This window comes from Opisthocomus hoazin, chromosome 1 (assembly GCF_030867145.1).
Source record: "Opisthocomus hoazin isolate bOpiHoa1 chromosome 1, bOpiHoa1.hap1, whole genome shotgun sequence".
Lineage (NCBI taxonomy): Eukaryota > Metazoa > Chordata > Aves > Opisthocomiformes > Opisthocomidae > Opisthocomus > Opisthocomus hoazin.
The window spans coordinates 138682734-138709890 of record NC_134414.1 but is presented as its reverse complement, the minus strand read 5'-3'; the positions used below and the strand labels follow the sequence as shown (position 1 = coordinate 138709890).

Genomic DNA, 27157 nt, shown 5'->3' with positions numbered 1-27157 from the left:
ATTCACATGGCAATCCAAAGAGTGCCAGGACTGACTTGATCACTGATGGGGCATTCCTGGAAGGAAAGAGATTAAGTGCCAGTTGTATTTGAAACATAACTGGACGTGCAGCAAATACATTCCAAAAAGTGCAGTAAGACAACCAAAGTTACCAGTATATTTGGTAACTTGAGTCATGCAAAGATAATTCTAAAGTTTTTACAGGGTTTTTTTGACACCTTTTAAAAAAAATAAAATTAATTTTTTTTTTTTCCCTGCTCAGTTTGCATTTTCTCTGTTGAAGCACCCTAGCTACAGTCTTAGCTTTTCTTCCCTCTCAGCCCCAAATCCCTCAACTCTTCTTTGAGGAGATCTGTACAAAAAAAAAAAGATGCAGGTAGCTTCCCCTCAAAGCCTTGCTGGGCTTTGCAGGGCGAGCACTTCAAAAAGGATCAAACATAAAGGCCTAAACCCAGCAAAATCGTTATCGGTCTTGTGTTAAGAGAAGCTCAACAGTGCATTTACAACCATGTACGAAATGGGAAGGGAATGAGCATTTTTTTACTCAGTGGTGAGTTTGGCTCTTCTTAGAAAGACTGTCTTCCAAAGATTTTTTTTTTTTTTTTTTTTAAATCAGAGCAGCTTACTTTCATCGGCAAAGCCAGGGCAAAAACAGTCCAAGGGGCAGCTATGTTCATCACTGCCTTTCTTTCTGGAGATATCAAAAGACAGGCTTTGAATTGTTTTAGCCTGGTGTATAACTCCCATTTTGTCCTCTTTTAAAGCACTGTCACGTTATGGGGTAGTTCAGACAAGAAAAGATGACTGTTGCATAAAACAAGTTTTATTTTTAAAGATAGTGGCAGATGGTTCTCTCACTGCAGGCGGCGGGCTGAAGATCTGGTGATGGGAGTTGTTTTGGTGGGGGTTTCTTCCTCTTTTAATTCTGCCAATAGCTCTAAAAGAGGAAAAGGTGTCAATAACCAGCACCCCACGGCCTTGATTGAACAGGGAAATCTACAGGCAGCCTAAGCAGTGCCCTGGAGCCCGACACACCTTCGGCCTGTTACGGGCTAAATCTATAGTCTTTCTCCACTTGCAGCTTTTGAGCATACAAGTACAATGCCTTACCATCCTCAGAGCTGTTCTCATCACTGGAGAAGGTGATAATAGCTTTTTTGGCTGGAGGGTGCTTTTGGGCACGCTTAGGATTTCGGAGAGCGCGAGGCTGGGGCGTTACAAAATCTTCATCCCTGTTGGCTGCACTCAGGGGCTGGCGGCGTGAACCTGCCAAGAAAAAATAAGCACACACAAAAAATGCCCTGAGAAAGGTAGCAGCCATTCTGTCTGTAAGGGTGAGGAAAAATCCCTAGGTGTCTCTGCTAGACTGCAGGATCGGGGGAAGGCTGCAGTCTCACAAAAGGAACGTACTTCTTGTCGGTTTCTGCTTGGCCGGCTCTGGCATTGGAGTTCCGCTGCCTTCCTGGCATGTCTCTGCCGAATCCAGCCCTCGGTTATGGGAGGCAGACAGCTTCTGCTCCAGCTCTTCAGCCAGAGCCTTATGGAGATGGGGAAAAAAAGAAGGAAAAAAAAAAATAAAAAAAAGAGAAGGTCAGAGGGAGAGAAGTATTACATCCATAGCAGAATTGCCATCGAGTTCTCCAATAAATTGTTGGGAGCAAGGAGTAGCCTGCTTAGTATGGAGAACTGCAGGGCTTTCCAATCATCGTGTGTAAAAAGCAATCGTTTTCCTGGCCTGGACACGCGTGCCCCGTCCTTACTTTAGTCTCAGGTTTGCTGCCTGCTCTACGGAATCGAGCCAGTACGGTTTGGAAGCAACTGTAGACAGCTGGGTCTTGGAGCTTGTCTGCAAAGCAGTCAAAGTTGTCCTGCAGCTTGTGAAGGCCCCGCTCCGAGAGGGGAAGCAGAGTAAGGCAGTGAGACAGATCTCGATATTGACGCTCGGTCCTGGGAAAGACAAAGACTACCCTTAGCTCTTATGAAAAGGGGTGTGTATAAGGATGAGCACATCCTACCTAGAAGTACAGCACATGAGGATAAAGCGTTTCCTGCAGGTGCTTCTGCCCTGCAGAACATGAGATTCAGGTTGTTCTATTACAGGTCAGTTACAGAGTGCTGTGCTGTACCATCCCAACCGCTTCACAGCCAGCACTGTATTCCATCGCAGACACCGCCTTAGTGCCTGTCAGACAAACACGACTGCTTCACTGTTAAAGAACACTGTTGCTTGTTTAAGAAGTGACAGAAGTTTTTCCCTCCTAGCCAGCAATAATACACTCAGTGAGGCAAGCCTTATTTCTTCTGGGTGAGCCTTATTTCAACTGAACAATAAAAACCCCCTAAACCTCTGGCTGCTCATTTTTGCATGTTTGAGATAGTCTTTATTTGATGTTCCTGCTCTCTTTCCTGGCCAGTTACATAAAGAAGGCCATTTTCATTAAGATATAAAGTGAACAAATAACAACTGCTGGTTCAAAGGAGAACTATATTCAAGTTCCAGCAAAAGTTACTAAAAAAAAAAGGAGGGCAAAAAAAGAAGTGCTAACTAACATCCTTAATGTAGCTCACTGTGATGGAATGGGAGCAAAAAAAGCTAGGCCAAATCCCCTATTATCAGTATATACAAAGCGAAAGTCCAGAAGTCTGTCTTGCGTACACGCTCTCAGAATGCACTGTCCAAACACAGACAGAAGGAGAACAAAGCTGCAGCATCCAGGTGCTTCCAGATCTGAAGTCTGAATGATACTTGGCACGTTGCTATGTTTATAGCTCCAGAAATGCTGAGGAGGGTGATGGTGGCTGCAAAATATTTTCTGATAAGCTCCTGTTTTAGCCCAGAGGGAGAGTCTCGCTCTAGCATTACCGTTAGTGTGCATTACACCGATCATCTTTGTGGTACAGAAATATTAGGGCATTTTAGTAAAGGCTACATATGGCAAACATGCAGATGGTTCTTTACAAATGTGGCGTGAAGAGCTCACCAGCGTTCCTGGGGGGCAATTTTGGAGAGAGGGGCCACCCTCCATTCCAGCTCAGGAAACAAAATCCAAATATTTCTGGGGAATATGCAACTCCCTGAGGCAGCTGAGCAGGTCACATGCCCAGGCACTGTGTACAAGTGGCCAAGATAAGCAGACACAGCTTAAACCTCAAGGGCAAAGCCACAACGATGGAGAAGGAAAACCACAGGAATGGAGGAAGGCAAGGTGCATCGAATCCAGTGGAAGGTAGAAGGAAAGTACATGACAGAGGCAGATCAATTTCTACTATCTTTTTGGGGGTCGCAGAGGGAGTGTATGTCTGTGTCAGTGAAGTTACAGCTTAGGAAAAGGAACAACAAAAAAAACACCCAGGAAGCAAAACCATATCCCAGATTCACAGGATGGGTCCTGAACTGTGTAATCAGCACCACGAGCAAGGCGCACGCATCTTGCGGACAGAGTAGAGCAAGGGCATAAATGTGTAGTGGCACAAGCCCTTGAATAAGAAAACAGAGTCCCAGGCACAGAGTTAGTACCTAGCAGCCCATGCACACAGAACCAGGACAGGCCTACACCAACCAGACAGCTGAGATCAGCCCAGGCAGGATTGCTGGGGAGATCCCAACTTCTCAGTTGAACACACAGATTTCTTAGCTGAGATGCAAAGGAACAGCCTGTGGAGAAGGACTACAAACATGAATAAAACCCACACGTGGGGTGTCTCCTCGTTCAGTTGTAATGCCAACCTAAATTGTCACAAAACCTTTTCCCTAAGAGGGGCCAATCACAGTGTAATAAGGCCAGAAGCCTTAATTTATACATATTTATTCATGTATTTTTAGGAAGAAGATAGAAAAAGGGACCTCATCCAGGTTATGTCAGCATTTGTCACTTTGCCACTTGAAGAACGTGATAGGAATCTGTTAAAACCACTGTATGCAAGCTAGTTTCTTGTAACAATTCCTAAGAAGCAGACTTGCTTGTCAGGAAAATTAGGATTACAACCCACCTGGCAGTCCGGAACCGCTGACAAAGTTTCTCCACCAAGCTCTCTGTCTGTTTGTCTTTTGTAATATATGAGAAGAGATGTCTGCAAAGGAAAAAAATGGCACAAAGTTGAGAGCCCAGACAGGAAACCCCACTTCTGCCTACACTATGGGATGCTTGCAGCTGTCCTATCCAGTGATCAACTGGGTAGTCCCTCCAAAAAAAGAAAAGAGAGCTCTGCATGCCTCAGACTTGATTCAGGAGAAGCTATAAGCATATATATATTTCAAATAGTAATCACAGTCCCTGCTGGGGGACAGCTGCTATGACATAACACATAATTGAAACTGCACGTTTGCGTAGTAGCACCTGCCTAGGATGAAACTAAGAAACCCAGCTAAAGCAAAGAGCCTTGCAGGTCTGGAATGAAAAGTGCTAATGTCTGTGCAGGGTCTGAGGTAGGAGAGATGCTGGAAAGGCAGCAGTGTTGACTTTTGATCAGCCCTTCCTTCCAGTTTTGAGAGCGTGCAACACCTCCAGACAATCTCCTTGCTTCACGAGTTGCACTGGCAGACTAGTGTGTCTGATGAGCAGACTTCGGGGGGAATAGGGTGGCATGAAGTATTTCCCCCCTCCCTCCCCAAACCGTTCCTGTGACTTTTTTTCATTATCAGTTTGCCAACGATGTGTTGCTGTATTTTGGATCAATGTGAAAGTGAGCATTACTTTGCGCTAAAGTGGGAACATAGAACTTAAATGCTAACTTGATCCCAAGTTCTTTGCTTTAGCTTCTTGTGGAATAGAGACATATAGATTTTAACACAGTTAAGTACTTCCCCATTTTGCATGATGCCCTCAGAAATCACTGAATAACTTCTATTTATTAAGAAGGTCCTGCTGGCCTCCCTTTTTTGTGTATCAACATTTCTGCTAACTTAAGCTCAGTCAGGTTGCCACTGGCCTTGATATAACTGCTCTAAACACATCCTTGTTCAGTCTTTGTTATGTCTACAACCACCACACCAAGCTTCTTTTCTAAGATATGGAACAGAGACGGGATCAACAGTCCTCCCTTTGCATTTGTTCCAGCATTAGTTCATCTTTCTTTCACTTAAGTGACCAGAACTGTGGCAGCATTCCAGGCAAGGTCTCACCACCACTGCCAACACTTCCCTTTACATAAACAGAAATAACTTGACTGCTAAAATACCAAGTGGAATGCATCTCTAGCTTTAGCCATAGCTTTACAGAACAGGTTAAACAATTTCTATCGTTCAACCTTACACTTTGTTCTGCTAGCCTTCATCTCAGTTATTACTGTAACCCTCTCTCATTCTCCACAAGTTAGTCCTTTAACAGTGATGCTTCCCCCACCAGCCCTATCTTTTTGACACCTCCCTGTTCTCCAGTTTGGCAAATATCCCTGGAGCACTGCTTTCTTCCTAGCCTGTGCTTTTGTCCAGCATGGTTTCCGAGTTAAACCGGATCCTATCCGCAATGTAAGCATTTTGTATAGCGCTACATGGGGAAATAGTTCAGTTTCAACTACTATTCCCTTTCTTCCCATTTAAAGGATATGATGTGGTGTGCTAACTGATGATCAGGTCGTCTTTAAAATTAATTAGGCTTAGACTAATTTGACACTGGTCTACTTTGTTAAATCAATACTTCCTTTTCTCTTATTTGCCAGCCATCTCCAGTTTTCTCCCTGTATGTTGCTGGAAGTCAGAAAAGTCCACCTACAGCTGTCATAACCACAGTAATCACATTTTAACACAAGTACTACACTTATCATTCTCTAGGTCTGTGCTAACACCTCCAGTTTGACATTCATTAAAAATTGTACTGAAAAATTCAGAATTATGTCCCGTTCCTTTTATACATACTGCCCTTCTTGTTTCTCTGTGATGGTTCGCTTCCACTTCAGACACTAACTGCCCCTTCTACACGTGCGGTCAGTAGCCACATGCTGTATTTGCCATTATTTCACATTACAGTCCTTATTAAAAGCTGAAGCAAAACATCCTTATACTTTTGTAGCCATAAATTATTTTCAGCCTCAATGTCAGCCTCACTAATAGACCTTAATAGGCACCTAATGTGCCTTGTAATTCCTACCTGTCCAAAATTCCATCCCTCTTCCTATATGAACTGGAGTCTCATGGACAGAAAGAGTAGTTGAAATTTCACTGGAGACTTCTATTGTTCTTCTCTTCCGCAACAGCAATACTTTTGTTTTGTTCAACACTCCCCTCTGTAATCCACATGGATTCAGGAAACTCAGAAAAACCCTCATGTGGTTAAGTTTCAGACATGAGAGGAAAATTTCTGTAATTTACCACGAAAGACATCCTTTGTACTGTTTATGAGCAACTAATACCCTCAGACTGATATATTCCAACATGTCTCTACACTATAGAGTAAGGCTTTCTTGAAATAAAACACAAAACAAAGAATCCCCAAACTCAAATCTGTTACCTTAACTAGAGCTTTACTAAAACTGCTTACAAAAATCCAATAGGTCACCAAAATGACAAAGGTGGCAGAGTCTTTAAAAACTGTTGTGTTCTCCTAATGTTGCATATCAACGTTCCCATTCATAAACCCAACTGTTTTCCTTTTCTAGAGGGAAAGTAATTTTGAATGAGCTAGGGGAAACTCTTTGTGGAGTCTCTCTTCACCCCCAACGATGTGGCTTTAGAATCGATTCTCCTCAGCATGACTCCATTTCAGATGCAGACTGAAGAAGTCAGATCAAGCAGAAAAACTGAAAAAGCATTTTGTATATGTGACTGTAGTTTCTCTTCCCTGGATCTGGCACCCCCTTTGCATAAGTGTAGTCCTGGTCAAAAGAGATTTCTTCAGCCCCAGAATACCTCATAATAGTGTGGAAGGATTTCTCTTCTACGCCACAGTTAGGATCCGAGAGACGACTGATTATGTCTGGAAGCAGGTTATAGATGGCATTACCCTGTGCAGGATACAAGGTTCTACATGAGATACAGAACTATGAAGGACAGCTCGAGTGAAGCCAAATAAGCTACCCACTTAAAATTATCTCCCTTCTCTCCACCCCAAATCTACTGACTGTAAACACCAGCTTTTTGAAACGAGCTGTACACAGCCAGCCAAACCTATCTGGGACTACTTGGCTTAGGCTAAGGGTGGAAAAAAACAACCAACCAACAAGCTAAGAGCAACTGCAACCCTTGGTTTGCAACAGCTCTGCTCTTCGGCAGACTTGGATGCAGTGTCTTTGCTTTCCAACCTTGTCACAACCCAACAAAAAAGCTTCCTGATAAAGGAAACTTACACAGCAGTTCAGCTCAAAGAACTGCCTCCCATCTTGCCTGAAAAAGCCCAATCCAGATTCCTTTTCCCACTGCTTTTTCATGGTTTTATCACAGACACTGCAGGCAGCAGGCTCTGCTTTCTGCACAGCGAGCCAAGACAGTAAAACCCCAGTACCATTGCAGCTTCTCAGGCAGTAAATTTCAAACTCTGAAGGGCCCACAGCAGCCTTCATGTTGAAGGAACAGCATACATGGGCTAACGTTGCTACTGTTCTTACCTGCTTGGTCTGTAACTGCCTCAAATGCCACACAGCCAAGAACAGCTTTGAAAAGTTTCAGAGATGATACAGTGCCTGAGCCATAAAGTCAGGGAACTCTATTGTAAGGCCTAAAAGTAAACTGCAGAAAACTGTTCCCAACCCTGTGCTAGGCGTATGCAAGAAAGAAGAGGGACAAGGCACTGGTTTGGAGCCTGCCTTCCAATGTGAATGGATGAGGTCAAGTTCAGCAACACTAGGGCTGAAACAAAACTCGTGTTGCAGAATTTCCTTTATCTACCCTCATTTAGGCAACAAAGAGGGACAGACAGCTGCTCTACACCACTGACACACCTTCTCCAGAACTCAACTCTTGTATCATTGACTCAGCCTCCACCAGCCCTTTCCCATTCATGTGAGCTAAGGCCCCTGAGCATTCACTTGCCTTGTTGGAGAGTTCACTGAAAAAATTCTGTGCCACTCCCATGATTGCCTCCTCTGGGTCTATAAGCAGAGTTGCCATTTCGCTTACTTGGCCCTTCACCTTTACCATGTCTTTGAGGATGAGGTGAGTCATCACCAGTCCAGCTGTCTGCCTCACGCTTGGGCAGGGGTCCCGCAACCTGACAGAAGCATATAGTTACCGCAGAAAGCGGCCGAATGAGTATCTAAGTTACCGATACCCAACAGCTCTCATCACCTGTCCTCTCCCAGCAATGAGTGCAGCGCTACCTGGCATAGAGATGCGATGTCCAAGGCTCCACCAGGTTGGGGAAACGGATGGCCAGATCTCCTGCTGCAATAATGAGATTGGATCTCACACCAGGCAGAGCGGACTTCTCCATCATAGTGAACAACAGGCGCAAGTGGGAGTCACAGAACTCAGAGCTGAGGAGACAGGGTACAGAAAAGAAGGCATAGGTATCAAAATTCTACCTCTCAGAGAGCAGCGAGACAAAAAAAACCAAACCACCCACAACCAAAAAAAAAATCAATCCTTTGTGTTTGTTCTCTCCTCAGGAAAGGAGCTGCAATGTTTGCTTGTGCTTTAGCAAGGCTGGGAAGAGAACACGGGCATGGCTAGGCACTACCTGATCATGCAGACTTTGCCAAGAGTCAGGGCTGCAGCAGCCGAGAGCGCCGGATCACTGTAGAGCCCAGGGTTGTTGCAGATCTTGAGAACCAGGGGGACAAAGGCAGAGAACAGGTGCTTCCCTAGACAGCGGGGATAAAGACTGCAAGTATAAGTGCGCTGTTTGCATATCCCTTTAAGAACAGTTACTCAATTTATCCCAGAGCTCCTGCAGACTACAGAAACTGGTTGACTCACTTTCACCATTGAAAAACCACCTCCAGAGAGGCAGAGCAAAGAAACAGACAGCCTACATAGAAACTGACACCGGACAAAAACGACAGTTTCCTTCTGAAGGAAACAGCCTTCCTCCTTCTGGATCTGTTACCCGCTGTGCCTGTTCTTTCACACAGGCAGACGGAGCCAGTGCTCCATGGTGGCAGCCACACTTACCATCTAGAAGTTCTGTCTCACAAATACTGCGGATGAGCTCAGCCTCAGTGTCATCAGCAGAGGCTCCCACGAGGCCCAGCTCCTCCTCCATAGTGGTCTCGTTTCCCGTGCTCTGTGCAGAAAGGAAGACTGTAAAAAAGATGACAGGCAACAGTAACTCCTTCCTTCACGAAGTACTCTTCCGTTGGGTGAGAGGTGCAAGCAAGTTACCAGCAGCATGACGGAAGTTGAGAACAGACTGACAAGAGAGTTTCATAACCCACTTTTCCCTGAGAACTGAATGAAGCTGTGAAGGGTAGTCCAGGATTTGCCAGTCCACGTGCCACAGAACACCAATGGAAAGAAAGCCTAAGCTACTGAAGCTGCTAAGCTGAGACAGACATAGGACACATCTGCCATCAGTGCCCGAGTCCGGCACAACTTAAGGGACATGCCAACACAAGGGAAGAGACATGGGCGTTGCGCAGCGACCAAATCTGCATCCAACTGCTGCTGCTTGGAAAATCTCATAGTAACCTCCTCCTGTGTGGAAATGGTAGCGACACTGATAAGCAGAATGCATGAGGAAATGAACTACAAACTTCTCTGGACATAGCAGCGTAGGCATCTAAGAGACTGGATACCTAGGGACACACAACTTTTTTCAGTTCTTACCCAAGAAAGACAGCCTCACTACACTCTGGAAAACATTCTGAGGTAGACCTAACCAAACAGGGTATTTCTGGCACACAGATCCCATGAAGGCGGCCACTACTGAACTTCCATTATTACTACCCAAGAGAGGACAGGAGCCTCAAGCCTTATGGACCAAGGTTCCAGAAGCCCTCTTCCAGAGCTCGGGACACAAATGCACCACTAGCAGCAACTGCTACAGATTGCACTGGTAAGAAAGGAGGCGATGAGTAGAAAGGCAATGTCTGCCTGAAGCAAGAAGATAAGCGTGGCCAGGACATGGCTCTTCATGCCCTCCCCTCTGTCTGTCCACAACCCAAGAACAGTGTGAGAGTTTTATTGAACAGGGTCATTCAAGGACCTCAGCTCTCCTGTCAATCCTGACCAACGCATGTTCATTTCTATTCCCAAAGCGCGCATTGTTACCCCGGACCTCATGCGTTCTCAGGAGTGCATTCTCCAGAAGTCTGCTGTGGCAGTAGCTGGGACACTAGAAGAGCCGCCCACAGGACAAAAAAAACCTCAGTTCTCACCCGGGGTCTCTGCTTCTTCGTGCTGCTGTCAGAATGCTTTTTGGTTTTCTCCTCCTCTCTGAGGATGCGGCGTCTGCGTAGCTCTGCACTCACTAACACTTCCAAATATGCTACCTGCTGCAGTGCCACCTGTCCCACAAGTGACACCAGGTGCATCAGCAGGAATGTGGGAAGACTGCTAGCAGCATCAGAGACTCTGCCGGGAGAAACCCCTGGATCTGGCAAAGAAAAATCACAACAGTTCGGTGTTGATCTAGACCTCTTCCCCATCAGTTACTGCGAAGTCTCACTGCATAATCCATCTCCTTGCTCCTCAGACTCTTTCACAGCACTTGCACCCTTCCACACCAACACCTCTACTAGCACCTCAGCACTGTTCTCCTGCAGTTACTCTAGGCCACCTGATCGCAGCACTAGAAATCATGGGTACAGATCTCCTTCACCAGCTTTTCTCCTCACCAGCCTGCTGCCCATCAGCCTCCTGCAGCTTCTCCAGAGCTTGCTGACTGCACACCTGCACGATGTGAGCACAGATCTCCTCTGCCCCTTCTGCTAGCTGGTAGATGAGCGTTACCGCTGCCTCCATGAAGGGGATCCAGTTACCACTTGGCTGGGCAAAGCCTGATGAGAAGAGGGAGCCATGTACCACACATACCAGCAACAGCACAGGCTGTCTCACAGCCCAACCCCATCTCCTCTAAACCTACTGCTGACTCAGTCTCACCTTTACTCACAGTCTCACTCAGGCACCCAAAGAGCATATGGTTCTGCGGCAGTCGAAAAGGTGCACTGCTCTTTCCTAGAGCTGGCTGCAGAGAGAACAGATGAGTTACCACATAAGAGATCCCCACCATGCCCTTCCCGGTAGTTAACCTCGCTACGAACACAATGCTAATCAAACCTATGCTAAGCCCGTGGCAGGGACATCCAGTACTGCTCTGCAACTGAACACACAGCAGGGGCATTACTGTTACTTTTGAAGGTGTGGTGGCAGCACTGGCTGGATTTAAAGCTTGGCCAAATAATTATCCCAGGCCAACTCAGACAGTTCTACTATTTCACCTTAAATCAAAATAACTTTTTTGAAATCTCAAAATTACTCTTTTTAAATCTGGTATTATTCACTCCTTCTCCACAATGAATGAAGAGGGAAACCTTTAGACCATTTTCAGAGTTACCAGCAGTAAGTCAACTAGATGCCCTTGACCAGGGGTACTCCAGAACCACGAGGTTCTGGTTGAAGGCAAAATATCCTCAGTAGAAATAACAGAGGATAGCTCTGGATCCAACAATACCTCACACTTTGGCTGTTGCATATGCTCTGTATCAGTCCTAGCACATTTTAGGTTGGGAATAAGATAACCCAGAGAACTACAAAACCACGTATGACAATGCCTGAGATATCCTAGCACATCTGTGGCTGTCTGATCAAGATATACTTGACCAAAACCAGCTACTGCTTGAGAATTTACCATCTTTCAGTAGCTGGAAACAAAATTTCTCAATTCCCTGCAATCCTGCTCTCTGTAGTGAATTTTGGGGGGGAGAGCAGGGGGGAAGAGCGAGCTACCACTGTCATTCAGGTATCTACACTTCAGTCCCTTCTCGCATACAAACTTAACTGCAGAGTTAAGACAACCTAAAATTGAATTACAACCGTCTTCAGAACATTTAAGAATGTTGTAATACACATTAATTCATGAAGGTCCTGCAGTAACATCCCCAGCAGAAGGGGCAAATGCAGCATGACAGTGCTGTGTGAAGGAGGGCTGCTTTTATGTTGGAACTCCTGAACCAAAATGCCCTAAATGCTTGAGTTAAAAAACAAAGAAGTTTGGTTTGTTTTCTCTCCAGTGCATTAAAAAAAAAATATATATATATATAAATTGTTCCCCAGACAAAGCAGCTGTCAAACATCATGTTGTTGTAAGCACAACATGGACAGGTTTGAAAACCTTTGATGTTTTATATTCAGCTATACAGCTGACAACTCCCAAATATCAATTAATAGGGAGGGCAAAAGAATCACAACACCAGAAAACATCAGTAGAGGAAAGGGCTTCATGGTTGAGGAAACACAAATCAGCTGGGAATCTGAGGAAGAGACCTGAAAGAAAAACAGATTTTCTTGTGCACTGAACTCTTTACTAATTGAATTCAGCCTGTTGCCTAATGAAAACTCTTTTATTACACGTTCACTGATGTGTGCTAAGCTTTCCAGACAGTGCTGCTGAATGGTCTCAACCTATTTAACTTCAAAATGGGTAAAAACTTGATCGCTTCTCTCTCTTCCCAGTACAAATCATTTTCTCCCTTTCTTTGTTTCTGGATAACTCTGTTTCTAGATGACCTCAAGAACAAGCTAAGAAGTCTTACCTTAGGGTTACTGGCAAGTTTGGAGATCGCATTGCATACTTCTTGAGCCATTTGATAGTCTTCACATACCTTCTCAGACAGCCCTACTGTCACCAAGACATCCAGGTTGCTACCTATGATCTCTGGCTTCCCTCTACGGAATGGAAAGGATGGGAGCATTACAGGAGTTGCTACTGAAAGGTTACAGAGGTACGCGTAACCAACAGAAATATTCCTTGTGCCTTGCAGAAGGCAGTGGTTTGAGTAAGGGGGAGGGGAAATAAAATCCATCCAATGACTCAAGCTATAGCTATAGGAGCAGCGTGTGATATTCCACAGAAACTAGCATAATCCATACTCCACTAAGCGAGGAGGTTCTCCAAAGTGAACAACACTGGGCATACTGTCTCTCTGTAAAGAAAGATTTTTCACTCTGCTTTCTTATCAGAAAGGAGCAAAACTTAAAAGGGTAAGACAAATCAAAAAACATTGCAAAACAGAAGAGTCCAGCAGCTCAGGACTGCTGATGTGTGACACTTCCTCCCCCTACTGTGGGAAAGAAAACAAAACAACAAACTCCCCCAAAACACACACCCACACACACCTCCCTTTCTACCTCTGAAAGGCAGGATTATGCAGGCCTGGTCTAAGGAATATAAAGTTAACTGGGTGAAGAAGGCAAGAATAGAATCTAATATATTTAAGAAGAGAATCTAAAAAAGTTCGTACTGGCCATCCATAGGACAAAAGCAAAATCACCTCCCTTGTCAGATTTGTGAAGGTGGTGATGCTGTCCTTATTTCACACACCCACCCCCCCCTTCCCCCGAACTTGACACAGTATCTCATGGGATATCCCAGAAATCTACAGTTTTCTGTAAATCCCATGATTTTAGGGAAGGATATTAATTTTGAGATTATGTCTACAGTTCCACTGCAAGCATGTGGGATGGGGTGGTAGAGATACCTTGGAAGGAATATCTAATACTCAAAATGCAGAATTGGCTGTAAGCTCCAGAAATCGCTCCAACTCTAGAGCCAAGAACTTTAAGTTCTTAATAACCACCATTATATGCAGGCCTATTTTTGGCTGATGAAGGACTGAATTAGGAAGAGCAAGAAGAAATCAGCAGGTAAGCTAAGTGTCAAAGGGTTGCTGGGCTGGGAAACTGAGGAAATGAAAACCTTATAGTGCAATTACACTCTTTCCACGCCCAGAAAGGGAAGCAGATTAATTTCCCTCCATAGTAAAGGCTCCAGACATCTCTACTCATCGGGTTCTCACTGTTCTTACGCAAAGACAAAGCTGCAGAGCTGTGACACGGTAAACGCAGAGAAGGGATGGACATCCAGAACACAAAGAATGTGATGTTGTCATACTCATTTGGAGACGGTGCTGGTCAGACCCAGCACAACTATGTTTAATTCCAGGCTTCGCTACCCCAGGGGCTTGTTACTAATTCTGAAGCTGCAGAACAAAGGGTCAGCTGATGCAGCACCCACAGTTCTTCGATAAAAATCAGCTCCCTGTACCTCCTCCCACTCACGGGATTAGATCGGGCCCTGGGCTCACCGTGCCATCATCCCCAGCAGCATCACCGCAGCACGTCGCTCTAGTGATGAGCACTGAGATTTTTCTGTGAATCGCTCCCAAAGCAGCTGGATCACAGCAGGCTTTATTTCATCTTTCTGTACAAACTCTGAGATCTGGAAAAGAAATGCAATAAAACAAATAGGGAGAGGCAGAGAAGGATGGACTTCAAACCAACACAGACATTAACTGCAATGACTACCATTTTCATATAACAGACATCCAAGATCACAGTCCAAATCCAGACAAGGCAAGTACTCACTATTTCTTCTAAGCACTGTATTGTTCCTAGCGATGCATCCACCATGATGAGAGAGAGAGAATTCACCAGGCCCTGGGCCCTGGCCCTTTGAAGGGGGGAAAAAATACAATAATAATAAAAAAATCAAGAGGTAAAGAAAAAGCAACTGTCACAATTACCCTCCTATTCAGAGAGCTGACGATATCTGTTAGATAACAGAGCTGGTCCCTGGGGACAGGCAAACTTCCCCCTCCACAAGCTGGAGTTCTCCAGCTGGCCCAGCTCAAGCAAAAATGGGCATGACATGGGCTCGGAAGTCCACTGCCTTGTGCACTGTCGCTCCTCCCAGTGCTCAAAGGCCCAACGAGATGCCCTCACCAGCCACTTCCCAATTCATTCTCAACCACAAGTCAAAGTACTATTCCCTAGCAAGAAACTGGAAATCTCTCTATGAAGAAATAAGGCCAGAGCTCAAACTGCAGGAGAGTCATCTCTAGGCAATACTATCAAGAAGAAATAAGCACTAGTGAGTGCTTTTTACTGTCCTGATGGTACAAATGAGGGCGAGGTGTGGTGCATCTCACCAGGAATCACACTTATCTTAGTGACCGTGTATCTAACAGGATTTACATGTAGGCAAGTGCTAAGAAAAAAGAGCAAGTGCGACAGGAGAGAGGAGACACAGCTCCTCAGCAGCGTGAAAGAAACAAGCGTGGAAGCAGTACCCAGCTCCCACCTGCAAATCCTCAATAAGGATCACCAAAGACCCCATCAACATCCTCTCATCTGCTGCGCGCAGAGATTGGTACAACAAGATTTAAGAATCAAATTAAAATAAAAATGCGTGTGAAAGCACCCAAACAACAATAATAATAGCTAACCTTTCTAATGCAAGAGATAAAGAAACGGTGTACACTGAAAAATCAGGGACACAACTGACAGTAGGACGACCAGTAAACACTGAGGAATGCGTTGTTTAGATCAGAAGCAGAACGCCCACACTCAGATAAGGCCACAGCATGCACGACTTGTCAGAAAAAAACCTGAGCTCCAGTAACAAAAAGATAGCTCTAACTTTAGACCACACTGTATACTATTCCTCTTAGTATCCCAGCAGGATGAGTGACTACAGCCATAAGCCCAAAACAAGGGAACAGACACTGGGCAACAACTGCCCACAGAGGGTGAAGTATGCAAGACACAGCCATGGGATGGCTCCGTAACAGCAGTTGACTCTCAAAGGTGTTGAAACAGCCACCCAAAAAAATCAGTTAATTGTTGCCAATCATGAGCCCAGCTGACATGATGAACATTCATAACTGACACCTCTTGTTCCCTATCACATAGTGACCCTACCCAGATCATTTGGGCATGCATATCTTGGTGCAGTGCTTTGTAAAAGGGTGAACTTTATGAGAGACACTCATTTTAAGCATGAGTGTCTGATAACAGTTTCGCTTAAAATAATTCTCAGTTTCTCCTTCCATAAGATCTCAGATGGAGTTTTGCTGCATGAATTTTGTACACCTGAACACTATGACAAACCAAAAGCAGAAACTCAGCAGTAAGTCCCACAGGAAGACTGGGATACGCAGATATATAAAAACCACCTTGGAACTGCACAAGTTTTGGTAACAGCTTAAAGAGAAAGCGTCTTTACTAGTGGACATAAACCTTGTGTTTCAGCTCAGCATGCAGCATGGCAAATTTGATTTCTCTTCCTATCTGTACCCTGTTCCCAACAGCTCCCCAAAAGAAGAAACAGGGGAAGAAAAAAAAAAACAAACCAAAAAACTTTCTGATGAGGGAGAGCCATACCTCTCTGAATCCCCACTTGGGCTCAGATAGAGCTGCCTGTAGGCATTCAGCACAGCCTCTTTAATACCAGGCTCCTTCGACCATATGAGGGGCAGCATCCTGCGGACTCCAAGCAGCGCCTGGGGCACACCAAACTTCGAGACTGTCACAAAGAACTCAATGGCTTCCTGTACCACTGCAGAGAAAAGAACAGTTGTGTTAGTGCAGTTATTTCCTAACCCCCATTAGAGAGGCCATAAAAACAAATTCATAGGCCGGCTGCTCTCCTGCTCCCACAGCAAGCCCTACAAGCACTGAAGACCCCTGCTACTGGCTGCAGAGGGCCAAAGTCAGAATGGGGTCACTACTACAAAGATGTAGATGTTCTCGAGGAAATGGGCAGAGGTTAACAATATTACAGCTAGATGTAAATGTGATACATTTAGGAGACGAGCACAGAGACCATGTCTGAGAAAGAACAAAATTCTCTTCTGGGAAACAGCAGCTTTGGGAAAAAAAGATCTCATGGTCACAGCAGATAAAAGCCACTGAATGTAAGTCCCAGTGCAATGTTGTAGCCAGAAGAACGAAGCTATTTGACATATAAATGGAGTAAGGAATAATGTATTTGATTCCAGCTTAACTACTCCTGAAATATACTGTCCAGCCTTCTGCTCATAAGACAAGAAAAAACATTAAGTTGGAGAGCATTCACAAGAGAGCCACAGTAGTGATTAGAGAAACTGTACAATGAACAGTTCATAGTCTGACCTCTGGTTAGGTGGGATCTTACACCAGTAGAAGTCCTAACCTATAAATCTGAATAGGGGATCTTTATTCAGATCTTTATCAGACACATGTCTGTATCTAGGCAAGCTTCCCCTGCTCCAAGTCACACCAGAAGATACGCATTTGCAACAGAAAAAAAAATATCTTAAATCTTTAAATAAAAAAATAAAATCTGAGCACGCACATCCCTTACCACCACCCACTCACCCAGCAGCATACTGTCTCCAAATGGAGTCAATGTCTCAAAACATCCTGGCTGTCCAGACACCCAGCTTACTTTCCTTACACTGCAGCACAGGACAACAGGGAGGTGGAAAGTCAGTAAAATTTGCACAGCCATAAGAGAAATAAGCCAAACCCCAGGTGTTCAAGTATCAGCTGAGGGACACCCTCTCAGCCTGGAACTTCAAATTACCTATAAAGACACTGAACTCAGGAGCTCATGTTTTTGTGTGCAAACAGCTAACGACATCCAAACCTTGCTGGGGAAGCCCACGCACTTATTATGGGTAACACATGAGTTCTTAATACAGCTGAAGCCCCAGAAGTGTTTGCTGTAGTGCCCAGGCCCATCTGTACCCCAGAACCATGCGAGTGGTTGGCAAGCGGATGAGCCAGGGAAGATGGGAGAAGAGGGAGCTGTGCCCCTCCATGCCCCAGCCCCCTCAGGGGTGCTCATTCATGACACGCACTTAAAACAGGTCTAACTGGTTACAGTAGTTTTAATGTTTAATAGGAATAGCTGAATTAACGCAAAGGCCTACTCACCAACCGTCTTTCACTACAGTACTGCAGAAGACCAGGCCATAGAACCTGTTGATCAGGACCACTTTTAGCTACAGAATAAAGCTTAAGGAAAGGTGAGGTGGATGAGACAAACTGCTCAGTTCCCAGCACAACACCTGAAGCTGCATCAGGGCACGGAGCAGGTACCAGAACCCAGCTTCAGTAGCCATGCTTACTTTGGGAGAACCTGAGCTGAGATGACAAACATACATCCCCCCCGTGGGAGGCAGGGAGCTTCCGTAAATTAAGTCATTTTGGTCACCTTGGTTTTAAAAACACTTTCAACCTTGATATTTAAAAAATGGATTCCTAAAGAGCCCGTTCATGCCCTAACACAACCCCTTCACTACACCCATTTAGATGGTGCTTGCTTTTCCTATATGCTGGAAGTGCCCATGACATTCGCTCAGTGAAGAGCCGCTCGTCCAAGATTTCCCTTGGAGCTCCACCACTCCCACGTCCCCCCTCCAGCAAGGGGAAAGATCTGGAAACTCTGAACAAGGGAGGAAGGGCCCCATGGCTATTCCACAAACCTGAGACACAGTTTTCATACATCATCTTGCTGATCATGCTCATGGCTTCTGTGATTTTCACTGAGAAGTTGTAGGCATCTTGAAGGTATTGCACCAACATCTCCTGTTTGATCAGCTCTGTTTGAGGCTGCTCTTCTGGTACAGCTTCTTCAGTATTACAGCTGCTGTTGCCACGTGGAGGATCCTCACTGTTCTCACCTGGGCACGAGCCTGCACAGTACAAACACTTGTTTGTGAGCAGTATTGAAGGTACAAGAGAAACAGGCACAGTTCAGGGCGTTTAAACTCTTCTCTCTCCACCCTACAGTGACATCTTCCGAGAGCCAGACTTCCACAAAAATCAAAATTCTGCCATCAGACTTAGCTACAAAGACAAAAATCTCAACATGCTGTAGATCAAGTTCCAGTACTACAAAGTGATTCACCACAGAAATGCCAGCTTAACACAGGGATGGAGAGAGGCATGGTCCAGCTGGAGTAAACTGCATTAAAGTGCTGAAGGGTTTAATCTGAACTTGACAGCCCCTCAAAGATGGATGAGGCCCTAAAAGGGAATCAGGGCAGAGCAGGAAGAAGGCAAACACAACTACTCTCTAGTAAAGTTTGTGCAAGTGTGGAGAGTTGACAAAGGTAAGAAGATTAAATTATTTAGACGGTAGCCTTTTGACAAAAATGAGCTCAAGGGGATTGGCTCGAAAACCTTATTCTGAAACAAACACCAAAGATAAAGCATGTGAAGTCTTAAAAACACATCCAGAGGCTTGGGTCCCAGATAAGCAGGACTTTTCTTGAATCAGATACTTGGTCAAGGCCACCAAGGGTAAGCATATGTGCCACCATCTACCTGTTCAGAACACAGAACTCCTAACAAATTCAGACAGGACAGAAGGGTGCAAGTGGATAACACTGGCTTCACTCCCTTCAGCAGATATTATGTGAGTCAAAGCATCAGCAATGCACTTCTGGTGGGAACATGGAGCTATTATGACAAGAAGTGAAATAACCGTACTACTGTGATCCAGCCAAAATGCCAAGCTACTAGACAAGCAAATAATCCAGAGATGGTGCAGCTCTACGAGCTGTCAAGTACACACAGGTCAAGCCCCACAGGTCAGAAGGAGGGACAGGGCATTCCAGAGGGTTTTGGTCTAGCTCTGGCTAGATAAACTTTGTCTTAGGGAAGAGTCAGAGTGATCTGAAATAGTTACCTGTATAAAGTTTCTTCAGAACACCCAGTACTGTTGCCTCCTCGTTTTCTTTTACAAGGCCAGTGAAGGGCTCCTTCCCCTGGAAGCGACACAGGGCCTTCTGCGCAAGGCGGGCTGCGCTCCTGGACAATGACATTGCCCGAGAGAAGAACATCAGCAACCCGTTAGGGCAGAACACAAGGGAAATCATCCAACTTCGCCCTGAACACCTGAGAAAGCAGCTCCTGCCAGCACCTGGTGCTGGGTGCCCATGTCAATCTCTTCCTATAGAGCAATATTACTGGAAATCATTCCTCTACCCTGGAGCTCAAACCTTTCTTGAACAGAGAACCAGAGACCAACATACCCCTTGGGATAAACACCATCTCAAACTACAGAGCCTGCTTACTTGTAATTCAGCTTCCTCAGCAGCCCAGTGATTTGCTCCGATGTACTCTCCAACGTTTCCTCAACTTCCAGCACCTCCTCTTCACCTTCCTGCACTGGCTGACAGAGCTGCTGCATGGCAGCCCTAACTTCTGGCAGCATCGCTTCCCACTCTTCCTCTAGGGTGATCGCTGGAGCTATTAAAAAAACCAACAGCAGGAATGAAGAATACAGAGACTCAAATGACACCCTAAATGGGGAGAGAAACTCATCTGAACTTAGGAATTCCACTTTCCTGCCTTGCCCCAGGCGGACACTGTTCCTGTTGCTCATCCCACCCAGACTGCAGTAAGAATAGACAAGAACTCTTTGGCATAAAATAAAGAAACCACTGAGGGTAAAAAAAAAAAAAAAAAAGACAGGTAAGAGAACCATCACTTGCTATTTATTGTTTTGTAGGCAGCACCAGGTCCAAGGCTAACCAAGTTTAAATTAATATCTGACCAAAATTATGGCTCAAGCAGTCCTCGAATGGTTGAAAATGGAAACCTGGGAGGGTGTTCATAGGTATTTTCAGGTCTTACCCTGAAAATAGGATATTTAGCTAAATGGATTGTTGATCTAGACATGGATATTCATATGGTCCTTTTATAACACCACTATATGAAAAACTGTGGTGAGTTTAATCCCAGTTATCTGGCCTCACCGTCTAACATGAGCAGGATCTGAGACAAAAGCCATCACAACTTGGGAGCAAATCTAAGATGAGGAAAAATAAGGCCTGGTATGCCCTAGGAAGGGGAAAGGGGAAGAAGGGAAATCACCTGCTGTGGATCTGTCACGGTCCCTCATTTCTTGCAGCTTCTGCACCTCTTTCTTCAGCGGGTCGGCCAAGTCACCACAGCTTAACTGAAGATGCCAGGAAGAGAAGAAGGAATATGTTACTTATCCTCCTTTTTCTGAAATGCTAGAATTCTCCTTTCTCTTCCCCTCCCTGCTTTAAGTTGTCAATCCTCTCAGATAACCCTGTTTTTGGAAACTGGAACAGTGGACTTTGGCCATCATCCTAGAACGGGAACCACTGTCAATTGCCCATCTGAGGCTCAGAAGCTCAGAAGGTACAGCTAAACACAAAGAGCCGCAGCTCTGTGCAGAATGTTGCAGAATGTAAAAGACTAATTCTGATCCTAAGGAAAGAAAACCCACAGCGGGTTCAAATCAAACTGCTGCAGGGTTTTCCACAATCAAACACTTTGCCCCTGGCCTTCAGCACACCTACCAATTACACCACGCTGGGAAAGAGCCAGCGAAAGCAGAAGATCTGAACTTGGCAACACCACCTGTAGAGTCAAAGGCTACGTTGTCCCTCCCAAAAGACACAGAAAGGCTGCTGCCATGGCTATAGCACACTGCAGATGTTCAGCCTGCAAACAGACATCTAGCATATCCATCATATCAGCTGGAATTACCTTGCAGGAGAAGGGATTGTTGGACAAAAACGCAGCCAGGAGCTGGATCGCATTTTTAACTACTACCACAGATTTGTCTTTGAGACGTCCGACAGCCAGTGACACCACAGACTGAAACTGAGTCAAAGGCAGGGCCTAGCACACAATGAGAGTGTAGACAAAGTTATCAGGAAGGTCTAGAGACTCACAAAAAGTTATTTTACTGCAGACATGTTAATGTACTAAAAGGCACAGATCATAGAATTATAGAAAAGTCTAGGTCTGAATGGACCTCTGGATAACTTCTAGTCCAATCTCTGTTGAAAGCAAGGACTTAGATTAGGTTATCCCAGATCCTGTTGAATCGAGTCTTAGTATGCCTAGTGAGGGCAATGTTTTCCCATACCAATGTCCAAAAAGAGCTTGTGTACTGTGGTCTTCCTTCTAGTCTGTCCCAGCAATAAAGAGCAGCATTTAATTTCTGTTCCCCAGTTGCCTTGCCCCTAGGATCTCCGATCTCTTGGGAGAAAGGAATTGCAAACACCACAGTACACGGGGAAAATACCTTTCTCTGTTAAACTTCAGTCTCTGCAAACAAAGGGCAGGGAGACAGAAACTCCCTTAGAAAACACAACAGCAGAAGGGATGGCAACGCCATTTCCCCAGCACAGACTTACCTTGCACTGAACTATTCGAGTGAAAATCTGCAGCACACGGCTACGCACAAGGCCATTGATGTCACAGACGTGGGCCTGCAGGATAGTCAGGAACTGGTCCCGAGTACCACGGGCAGCTTCCTCCAGCTGGTCACCATTCAGCACCTGCACCAGCACTTCTGCCATAGCTGCAAGAACGGCATTCCGCATCATATAACTCTGCAAAAAGAAGAGTTGTTGAACCAGGAACAGACAAAAAGACATGACTTGATACGCCAAAGGGAAGGATGGCCCAGAGTTTGGACCCTCTAAGTGCCAGGCTCCAGCCTTAAGTGAATTTCTCCATTATGAACTTTGTATTAACCTCAGGTGAGCATGCCTGTGCCTGCAAGACAGAGCAAGCCAACCCTGCTATCCACCTAGGTCCACAGCAGCCAAGAACTGGTATGAGAAACACATAATGGCTTTTAAGGGCAGTGTAAGAACAGGTAACACAACGACAAACTCCTTAAGTACTGAAGAACAAGGGACAACAGCTAGGATCTCACAGAATCTTTAAGGTTGGAAAAGACCTCCAAGATCATCAAGTCCAACCGTCAACCCAACAGCACCATGCCTGCTACACCATGGCCTGAAGATGTGCCACATCTACACGTTTTTTGAATGCCTCTAGGGATGGCAACTCCAACACTTCCCTGGGCAGCCTGTCAACCATCTCCCGTTCTCTGGTATCTGGGAGTGACAACCAGACAGTAGATGTCATGGTTTCTGTTCTCTTTGCATCATCTAGGTAAGGGCAGAACCTGTTCCAAAAGGCAGGTTTTGGCTACTTGATCTCCATGAAAGAAGTTCTGTTTTCAGACAGAAAAACTAGATAGCGACACCTCCACCACTTGAATTATCCAGAAAGGCAATATTGTAGAACTGCACCTCCCCATCCAAGTGAGGCAGGAGAACGCTCATGTTGGATAGCACCAGAGCTGGAATCTGTTCAGCCAGTCCAGATACAAAGGTAGCATAACCCTTGATTCCAGAAGCATCACGAGCCAGATCTGGCGAGCATTTCTGTCCGATTTCCCTGCACAGAAAGATGAAACAAGGAATAGAGTGCCTCAGGTTGCCAGGGATAGAAAGACAAGCCTCAGGGTATTTTTCTCACCTTAGCAATTCGCCTACCAGGCTTTTCAGACCATACTCTGTAGCCCAGAGGCTCACAGCCTGCACAAACACTGGGGCGACATGTTCAAAGTGCTGCAGCATCTGCGTGATCTTCAGAGTGGCGCCTTTCACACACGAGGAAGAAGAAAGAGGTCAGGAAAAGTAACAGGGAATGACTTCAGGAACAGGGCAGAAGGGCAGGAACTCACTGAACATGTGATCATAGTAAGTCAGAGCTGCAGCAAGCAGATGTGTCACAGCCTCCCGTGTGGCCCGGTACTTCTGCAGACCGATACTTGGATTCTCCAGGATACGGTAGCAGCTTCCTGTCATTAAGCTAAAGCCACAGAAGAGAGACAGTCAGCTTCAGTATCACAACCGGAACCAACATCATTCTAGCACACTGCACTAGGCAAACATTTCTTTCAAACCAGAGAGATGCTCCAGTATCCTTAAAAAAAATGATCAAACAACATCTGAATTCAAGGCCTACATGAAGAAAGGAAATGGTTCCTAAACACATCGCTATTGTGCCAAGATGGTTTCCTTAGTTTCCCAGTGACCTGCACGCTGCAGAGGGCTGTAATACGACCTCACTGGCAGATTCAACGTTCAACCCTCCCTTGCAGAAAACCACTGTCACCCATCCCACCTCTAAATTGGTTAGATGGTCACATCCAGAGGGGTAGTGGTCAACAGCTCAACATCCAGATAAAGGTTGGTGACAAGTTGTGTCCCTCAGGGGTCCATACCGGGACAGTACGGTTTAGTGGGCCCATGTGAAGCTCATGAGGTTCAACAAGGCCAAGTGCAGGGTCCTGGACCTGCGTCAGAGCAACCCCTGGTATCAGTACAGGCTGGGGGATGAAGAGGTTGAGAGCAGCCCTGCCGAGGACTTAAGGTTGGATGAAAAGCTGGACATGAGCCAGCAATGTGCGCTTACAGCCCAGAAGGCCAACTGTACCCTGGCCGGCACCAAAAGCAGCGTGGCCAGCAGGTCAGGGGAGGGGATTCTGCCCCTCTGCTCTGCTCTGGTGAGACCCCACCTGGAGTCCTGCATCCAGCTCTGGAGCCCCCAGCACAGGAAAGACATGGACCTGTGGGAGCAGGTCCAGAGGAGGCCACAAAAATGATCCCAGTGCTGGAGCACCTCTCCTGTGAGGAAAGGCTGAGAGAGTTGGGGCTGTTCAGCCTGGAGAAGAAAAGGCTCTGGGAGACCTCATAGCAGCCTTTCAGTACTTAAAGGGAGCTGATAAAGATGGGGATAAACTTTTCAGCAGGGCCTGTTGTGACAGGACAAGGGGTAATGTTTTTAAAGTAAAAGAGGGTAGATTTAGACTGGATGTAAGAAAGAAATTATCTACCATGAGAGTGGTGAAATACTGGAACGGCTGGCTCAGAGAGGTGGTAGATGCCCCATCCCCGGAAACACTGATTGTCAGGTTGGACGGGGCTCCGAGCAATCTGCTCTAGTTGAAGATGTCCCTGCTCACTGTGGGGAAGTTGGACTAGATGACCTCTAAAGGTCCCTTCCAACCCACACTATTCATCCACTCTGTCCCATACCTGACAAACTCTTCTTCCACCCCCAAACCACCCCAAAGCTGATGGAGCTCGAGCTGCAGCAGCTGCGTGAGCAGCCGCAAGAGTGGCTCCCTCTCCTCTTCCCACAAGGATCCAGAGACCTTGGTACGGTTCTTCTTGTTCTAGAAAGGAGATCATACAATACAATACATCAGCAGCTTGACAACAGATAAAACACACCATCGCCACCCTGCTTCCCTCAAAAAAGAACGACTGTTAAATGCTACAGCATTAAGAGACATACAGTGAAACGTATGAGAAGCTTATATGCCCACCTAAAATTATCATCACTGTCATCTTTGACCACAGAAAAGAACTCTTCAGAAACAACTGGCACACCAAATACCAGCCAGACACTGAAGCGTGAAACCCTGCTGATGTTTAAACACGTCTTGTCCCTTTGGCTCTTTTCCACGTACAGTTTCACAGAAATCCCAGTACTCCACGTTATGCACTGCTCTTTGCCGGCACCATGTTTAAATAAAACCAGCTATAACGTCAGACAGATACCACAGAGTTCAACAAGCTTACATATTTTCTTTTACCATCTTCTTTTCCCTACAGTCCCCTCACCTACCTTCCCCCCAGGATCCACCTCCAAACCACTCCTGCAGGTTTCCATTTCGAAGGCTTCCGCCAGGCCAGTCAGCAAATAGCAGTTCATCTTGAGCGCGTTGAGGTGAGCAACACGGTCTGCATGGCTCAGCCCAGAATCACCCAAGATGGCAGAAAGTTCATTGGAATGATGGGACACCACTGGAGAGAGGCAGAAAGTCATCACCGTTCCTCGCCAGGCCCCTCAGCCATCCTCTCCTTTGGAGACTCAGAGCAGCCATCAGATTACCAAAGACATGTGCTCACATCTCACCAGCTGCAACGTGGGCTGTCCCCTGCGACCCAAACCTTGGAAATGCTGTGCTGCCCTGTCCCCGCAGCCCCCCCTTCAGCTCACGCAGACGCTCGCTCGGAGCTGCTGCGTCCCAGAGGTGCGTTTTCCCAGGACGCGAGGAAGGGGATTTTCTGTCGGCCTGCCCTTACAGCGAACACGCACAGCTCCGCACTGTCCGCCAAGATTACAGGCCCGTACGACCGGAATGGGCCGAGGGTGCAACCCAGCTGGTGAAGTCACATCAGCCTTTACATCATCACCGAGCCGCCGGGAGAGGAGAGCGACCTCTCTGCCTCTCCTGCTGCGGCGGGAAGCGGCGGGTACCCACCGTGCACCATCAGCTCCAGGGCGTCCTCCCTGATGGCGGCCCCCACGGTGCGGAAGTGGCTGCGGGGCAAGCACAGCGCGTGAGGGCAGGGAGCAAACGTCACCGGGGAGAGGCGCGGGCGCACCGGCCTCTCCGCGTCCCCTCCCCCCCACCCCCGCTCCGCTCCCGGCCCCGCACTCACTGGAGCAAGCTGTAGAGGGGGTCGAAGTGCTGCAGCACCGCCAGCGCGCCCCGCGCCCGGAAGGCGGCCCGGAAGGCTGCGGGGAAACGGGACACAACTTAGGTGGTTACGGCCGCGGGCCCGAGGCGGGAGCGGGCCGGAAAAGGCCTCACCTGCGAGGGCGGGAGGGGGGAAGAGGCCTCACCTGCGAGGGCGTGCGGCAGCTCGCGGGCGGGGAGCACCTCCTGCACGGCGTAGCGCCCGGGGCCGCCATCCCGCAGCAGGTCGGCGGGGGCGAGGGGCAGGTGGAACTCCCAGGCCGCCGCCATGGCGGCTGCCGCCGTCGCCTCAGGCCCAGGCGCTCAAAACAGCGCGCGCGGGCCGCACTCTACCCGCCCCCCTCCCCCAGCCTATCAGCGCCCAGCAGCGCAGGATCCTGCCTGCGCCTCGCCCAATCGCCGGCTCCCCTCTCCGACCGTTAGCGCAACGTCACTCGCACGTCCTTCCGCCTCCCGACGGCCGCAGCGGCCGGAAGGGGCGGGGCCGAGGCGGCGGGACGGAGGGCCGGGCGGCACCGCTCCTCCCTCTCCCCTCCCCCAGCGGCGGGGGCCCGCCCGCGGGGTCACCCCAATGGCGGCGCTGGTGCGGGGCGCAGGGCGAGCCCTGCTGGGCCGGGCCGCGGCCCTGGTGCGGGCCGAGCGGAGCATTAGCGGCGGCGGCGGGGCGCGCTGCGGGCCCGTGCGGCCCGGTCTCCCCGTGCCCCTGTCCTCGCCCCTGGCCGGGCTCACCCGGGCCTTCCGCATCAAGGAGCCGCCGAAGCCCAAGCAGGTGGATCGGTGGACGGAAAAACGCGCCTTGTTCGGGGTCTACGACAACGTGGGGATCCTGGGTAAGGCCCCGCTGTGGCCCCGGGGCAGGAGGGGGGGAGGCCGGACCCACCTGCGGGCGAGCGGCTCCTCCAGCAGTGAGAGGGATCCGGGCCTTGGGAGCAGCCCCCCGCCAGGGTCTGGGCTTCATCCTC

At 47.3% G+C, this 27157-nt stretch overlaps 1 protein-coding gene and 1 non-coding gene across 2 annotated transcripts; both read right to left on the bottom strand.

The window, feature by feature from the left end:
- Positions 1 to 772: 772 nt before the first annotated feature.
- Positions 773 to 27157, bottom strand: NCAPD2 (non-SMC condensin I complex subunit D2; the record flags this gene model as incomplete). Its single annotated transcript, XM_075414505.1, has 31 exons — positions 773 to 937; positions 1111 to 1266; positions 1411 to 1537; positions 1761 to 1947; positions 3991 to 4071; positions 6845 to 6939; positions 7964 to 8141; positions 8251 to 8406; positions 8610 to 8733; positions 9044 to 9155; positions 10249 to 10466; positions 10708 to 10869; positions 10973 to 11057; positions 12625 to 12757; positions 14176 to 14309; positions 14456 to 14540; positions 16253 to 16427; positions 18340 to 18549; positions 19548 to 19669; positions 19936 to 20110; positions 20738 to 20822; positions 21383 to 21517; positions 22039 to 22236; positions 22948 to 23095; positions 23177 to 23300; positions 23385 to 23512; positions 24742 to 24881; positions 25337 to 25515; positions 25977 to 26035; positions 26158 to 26233; positions 27076 to 27157. Coding segments are annotated over 31 exons (4152 nt in total), but the record flags the coding sequence as incomplete, so codon positions are not given.
- Positions 25590 to 25913, bottom strand: LOC142364396 (small nucleolar RNA U85). The gene has a single exon (XR_012766273.1). It is a non-coding gene; the product is annotated as a small nucleolar RNA U85 (small nucleolar RNA).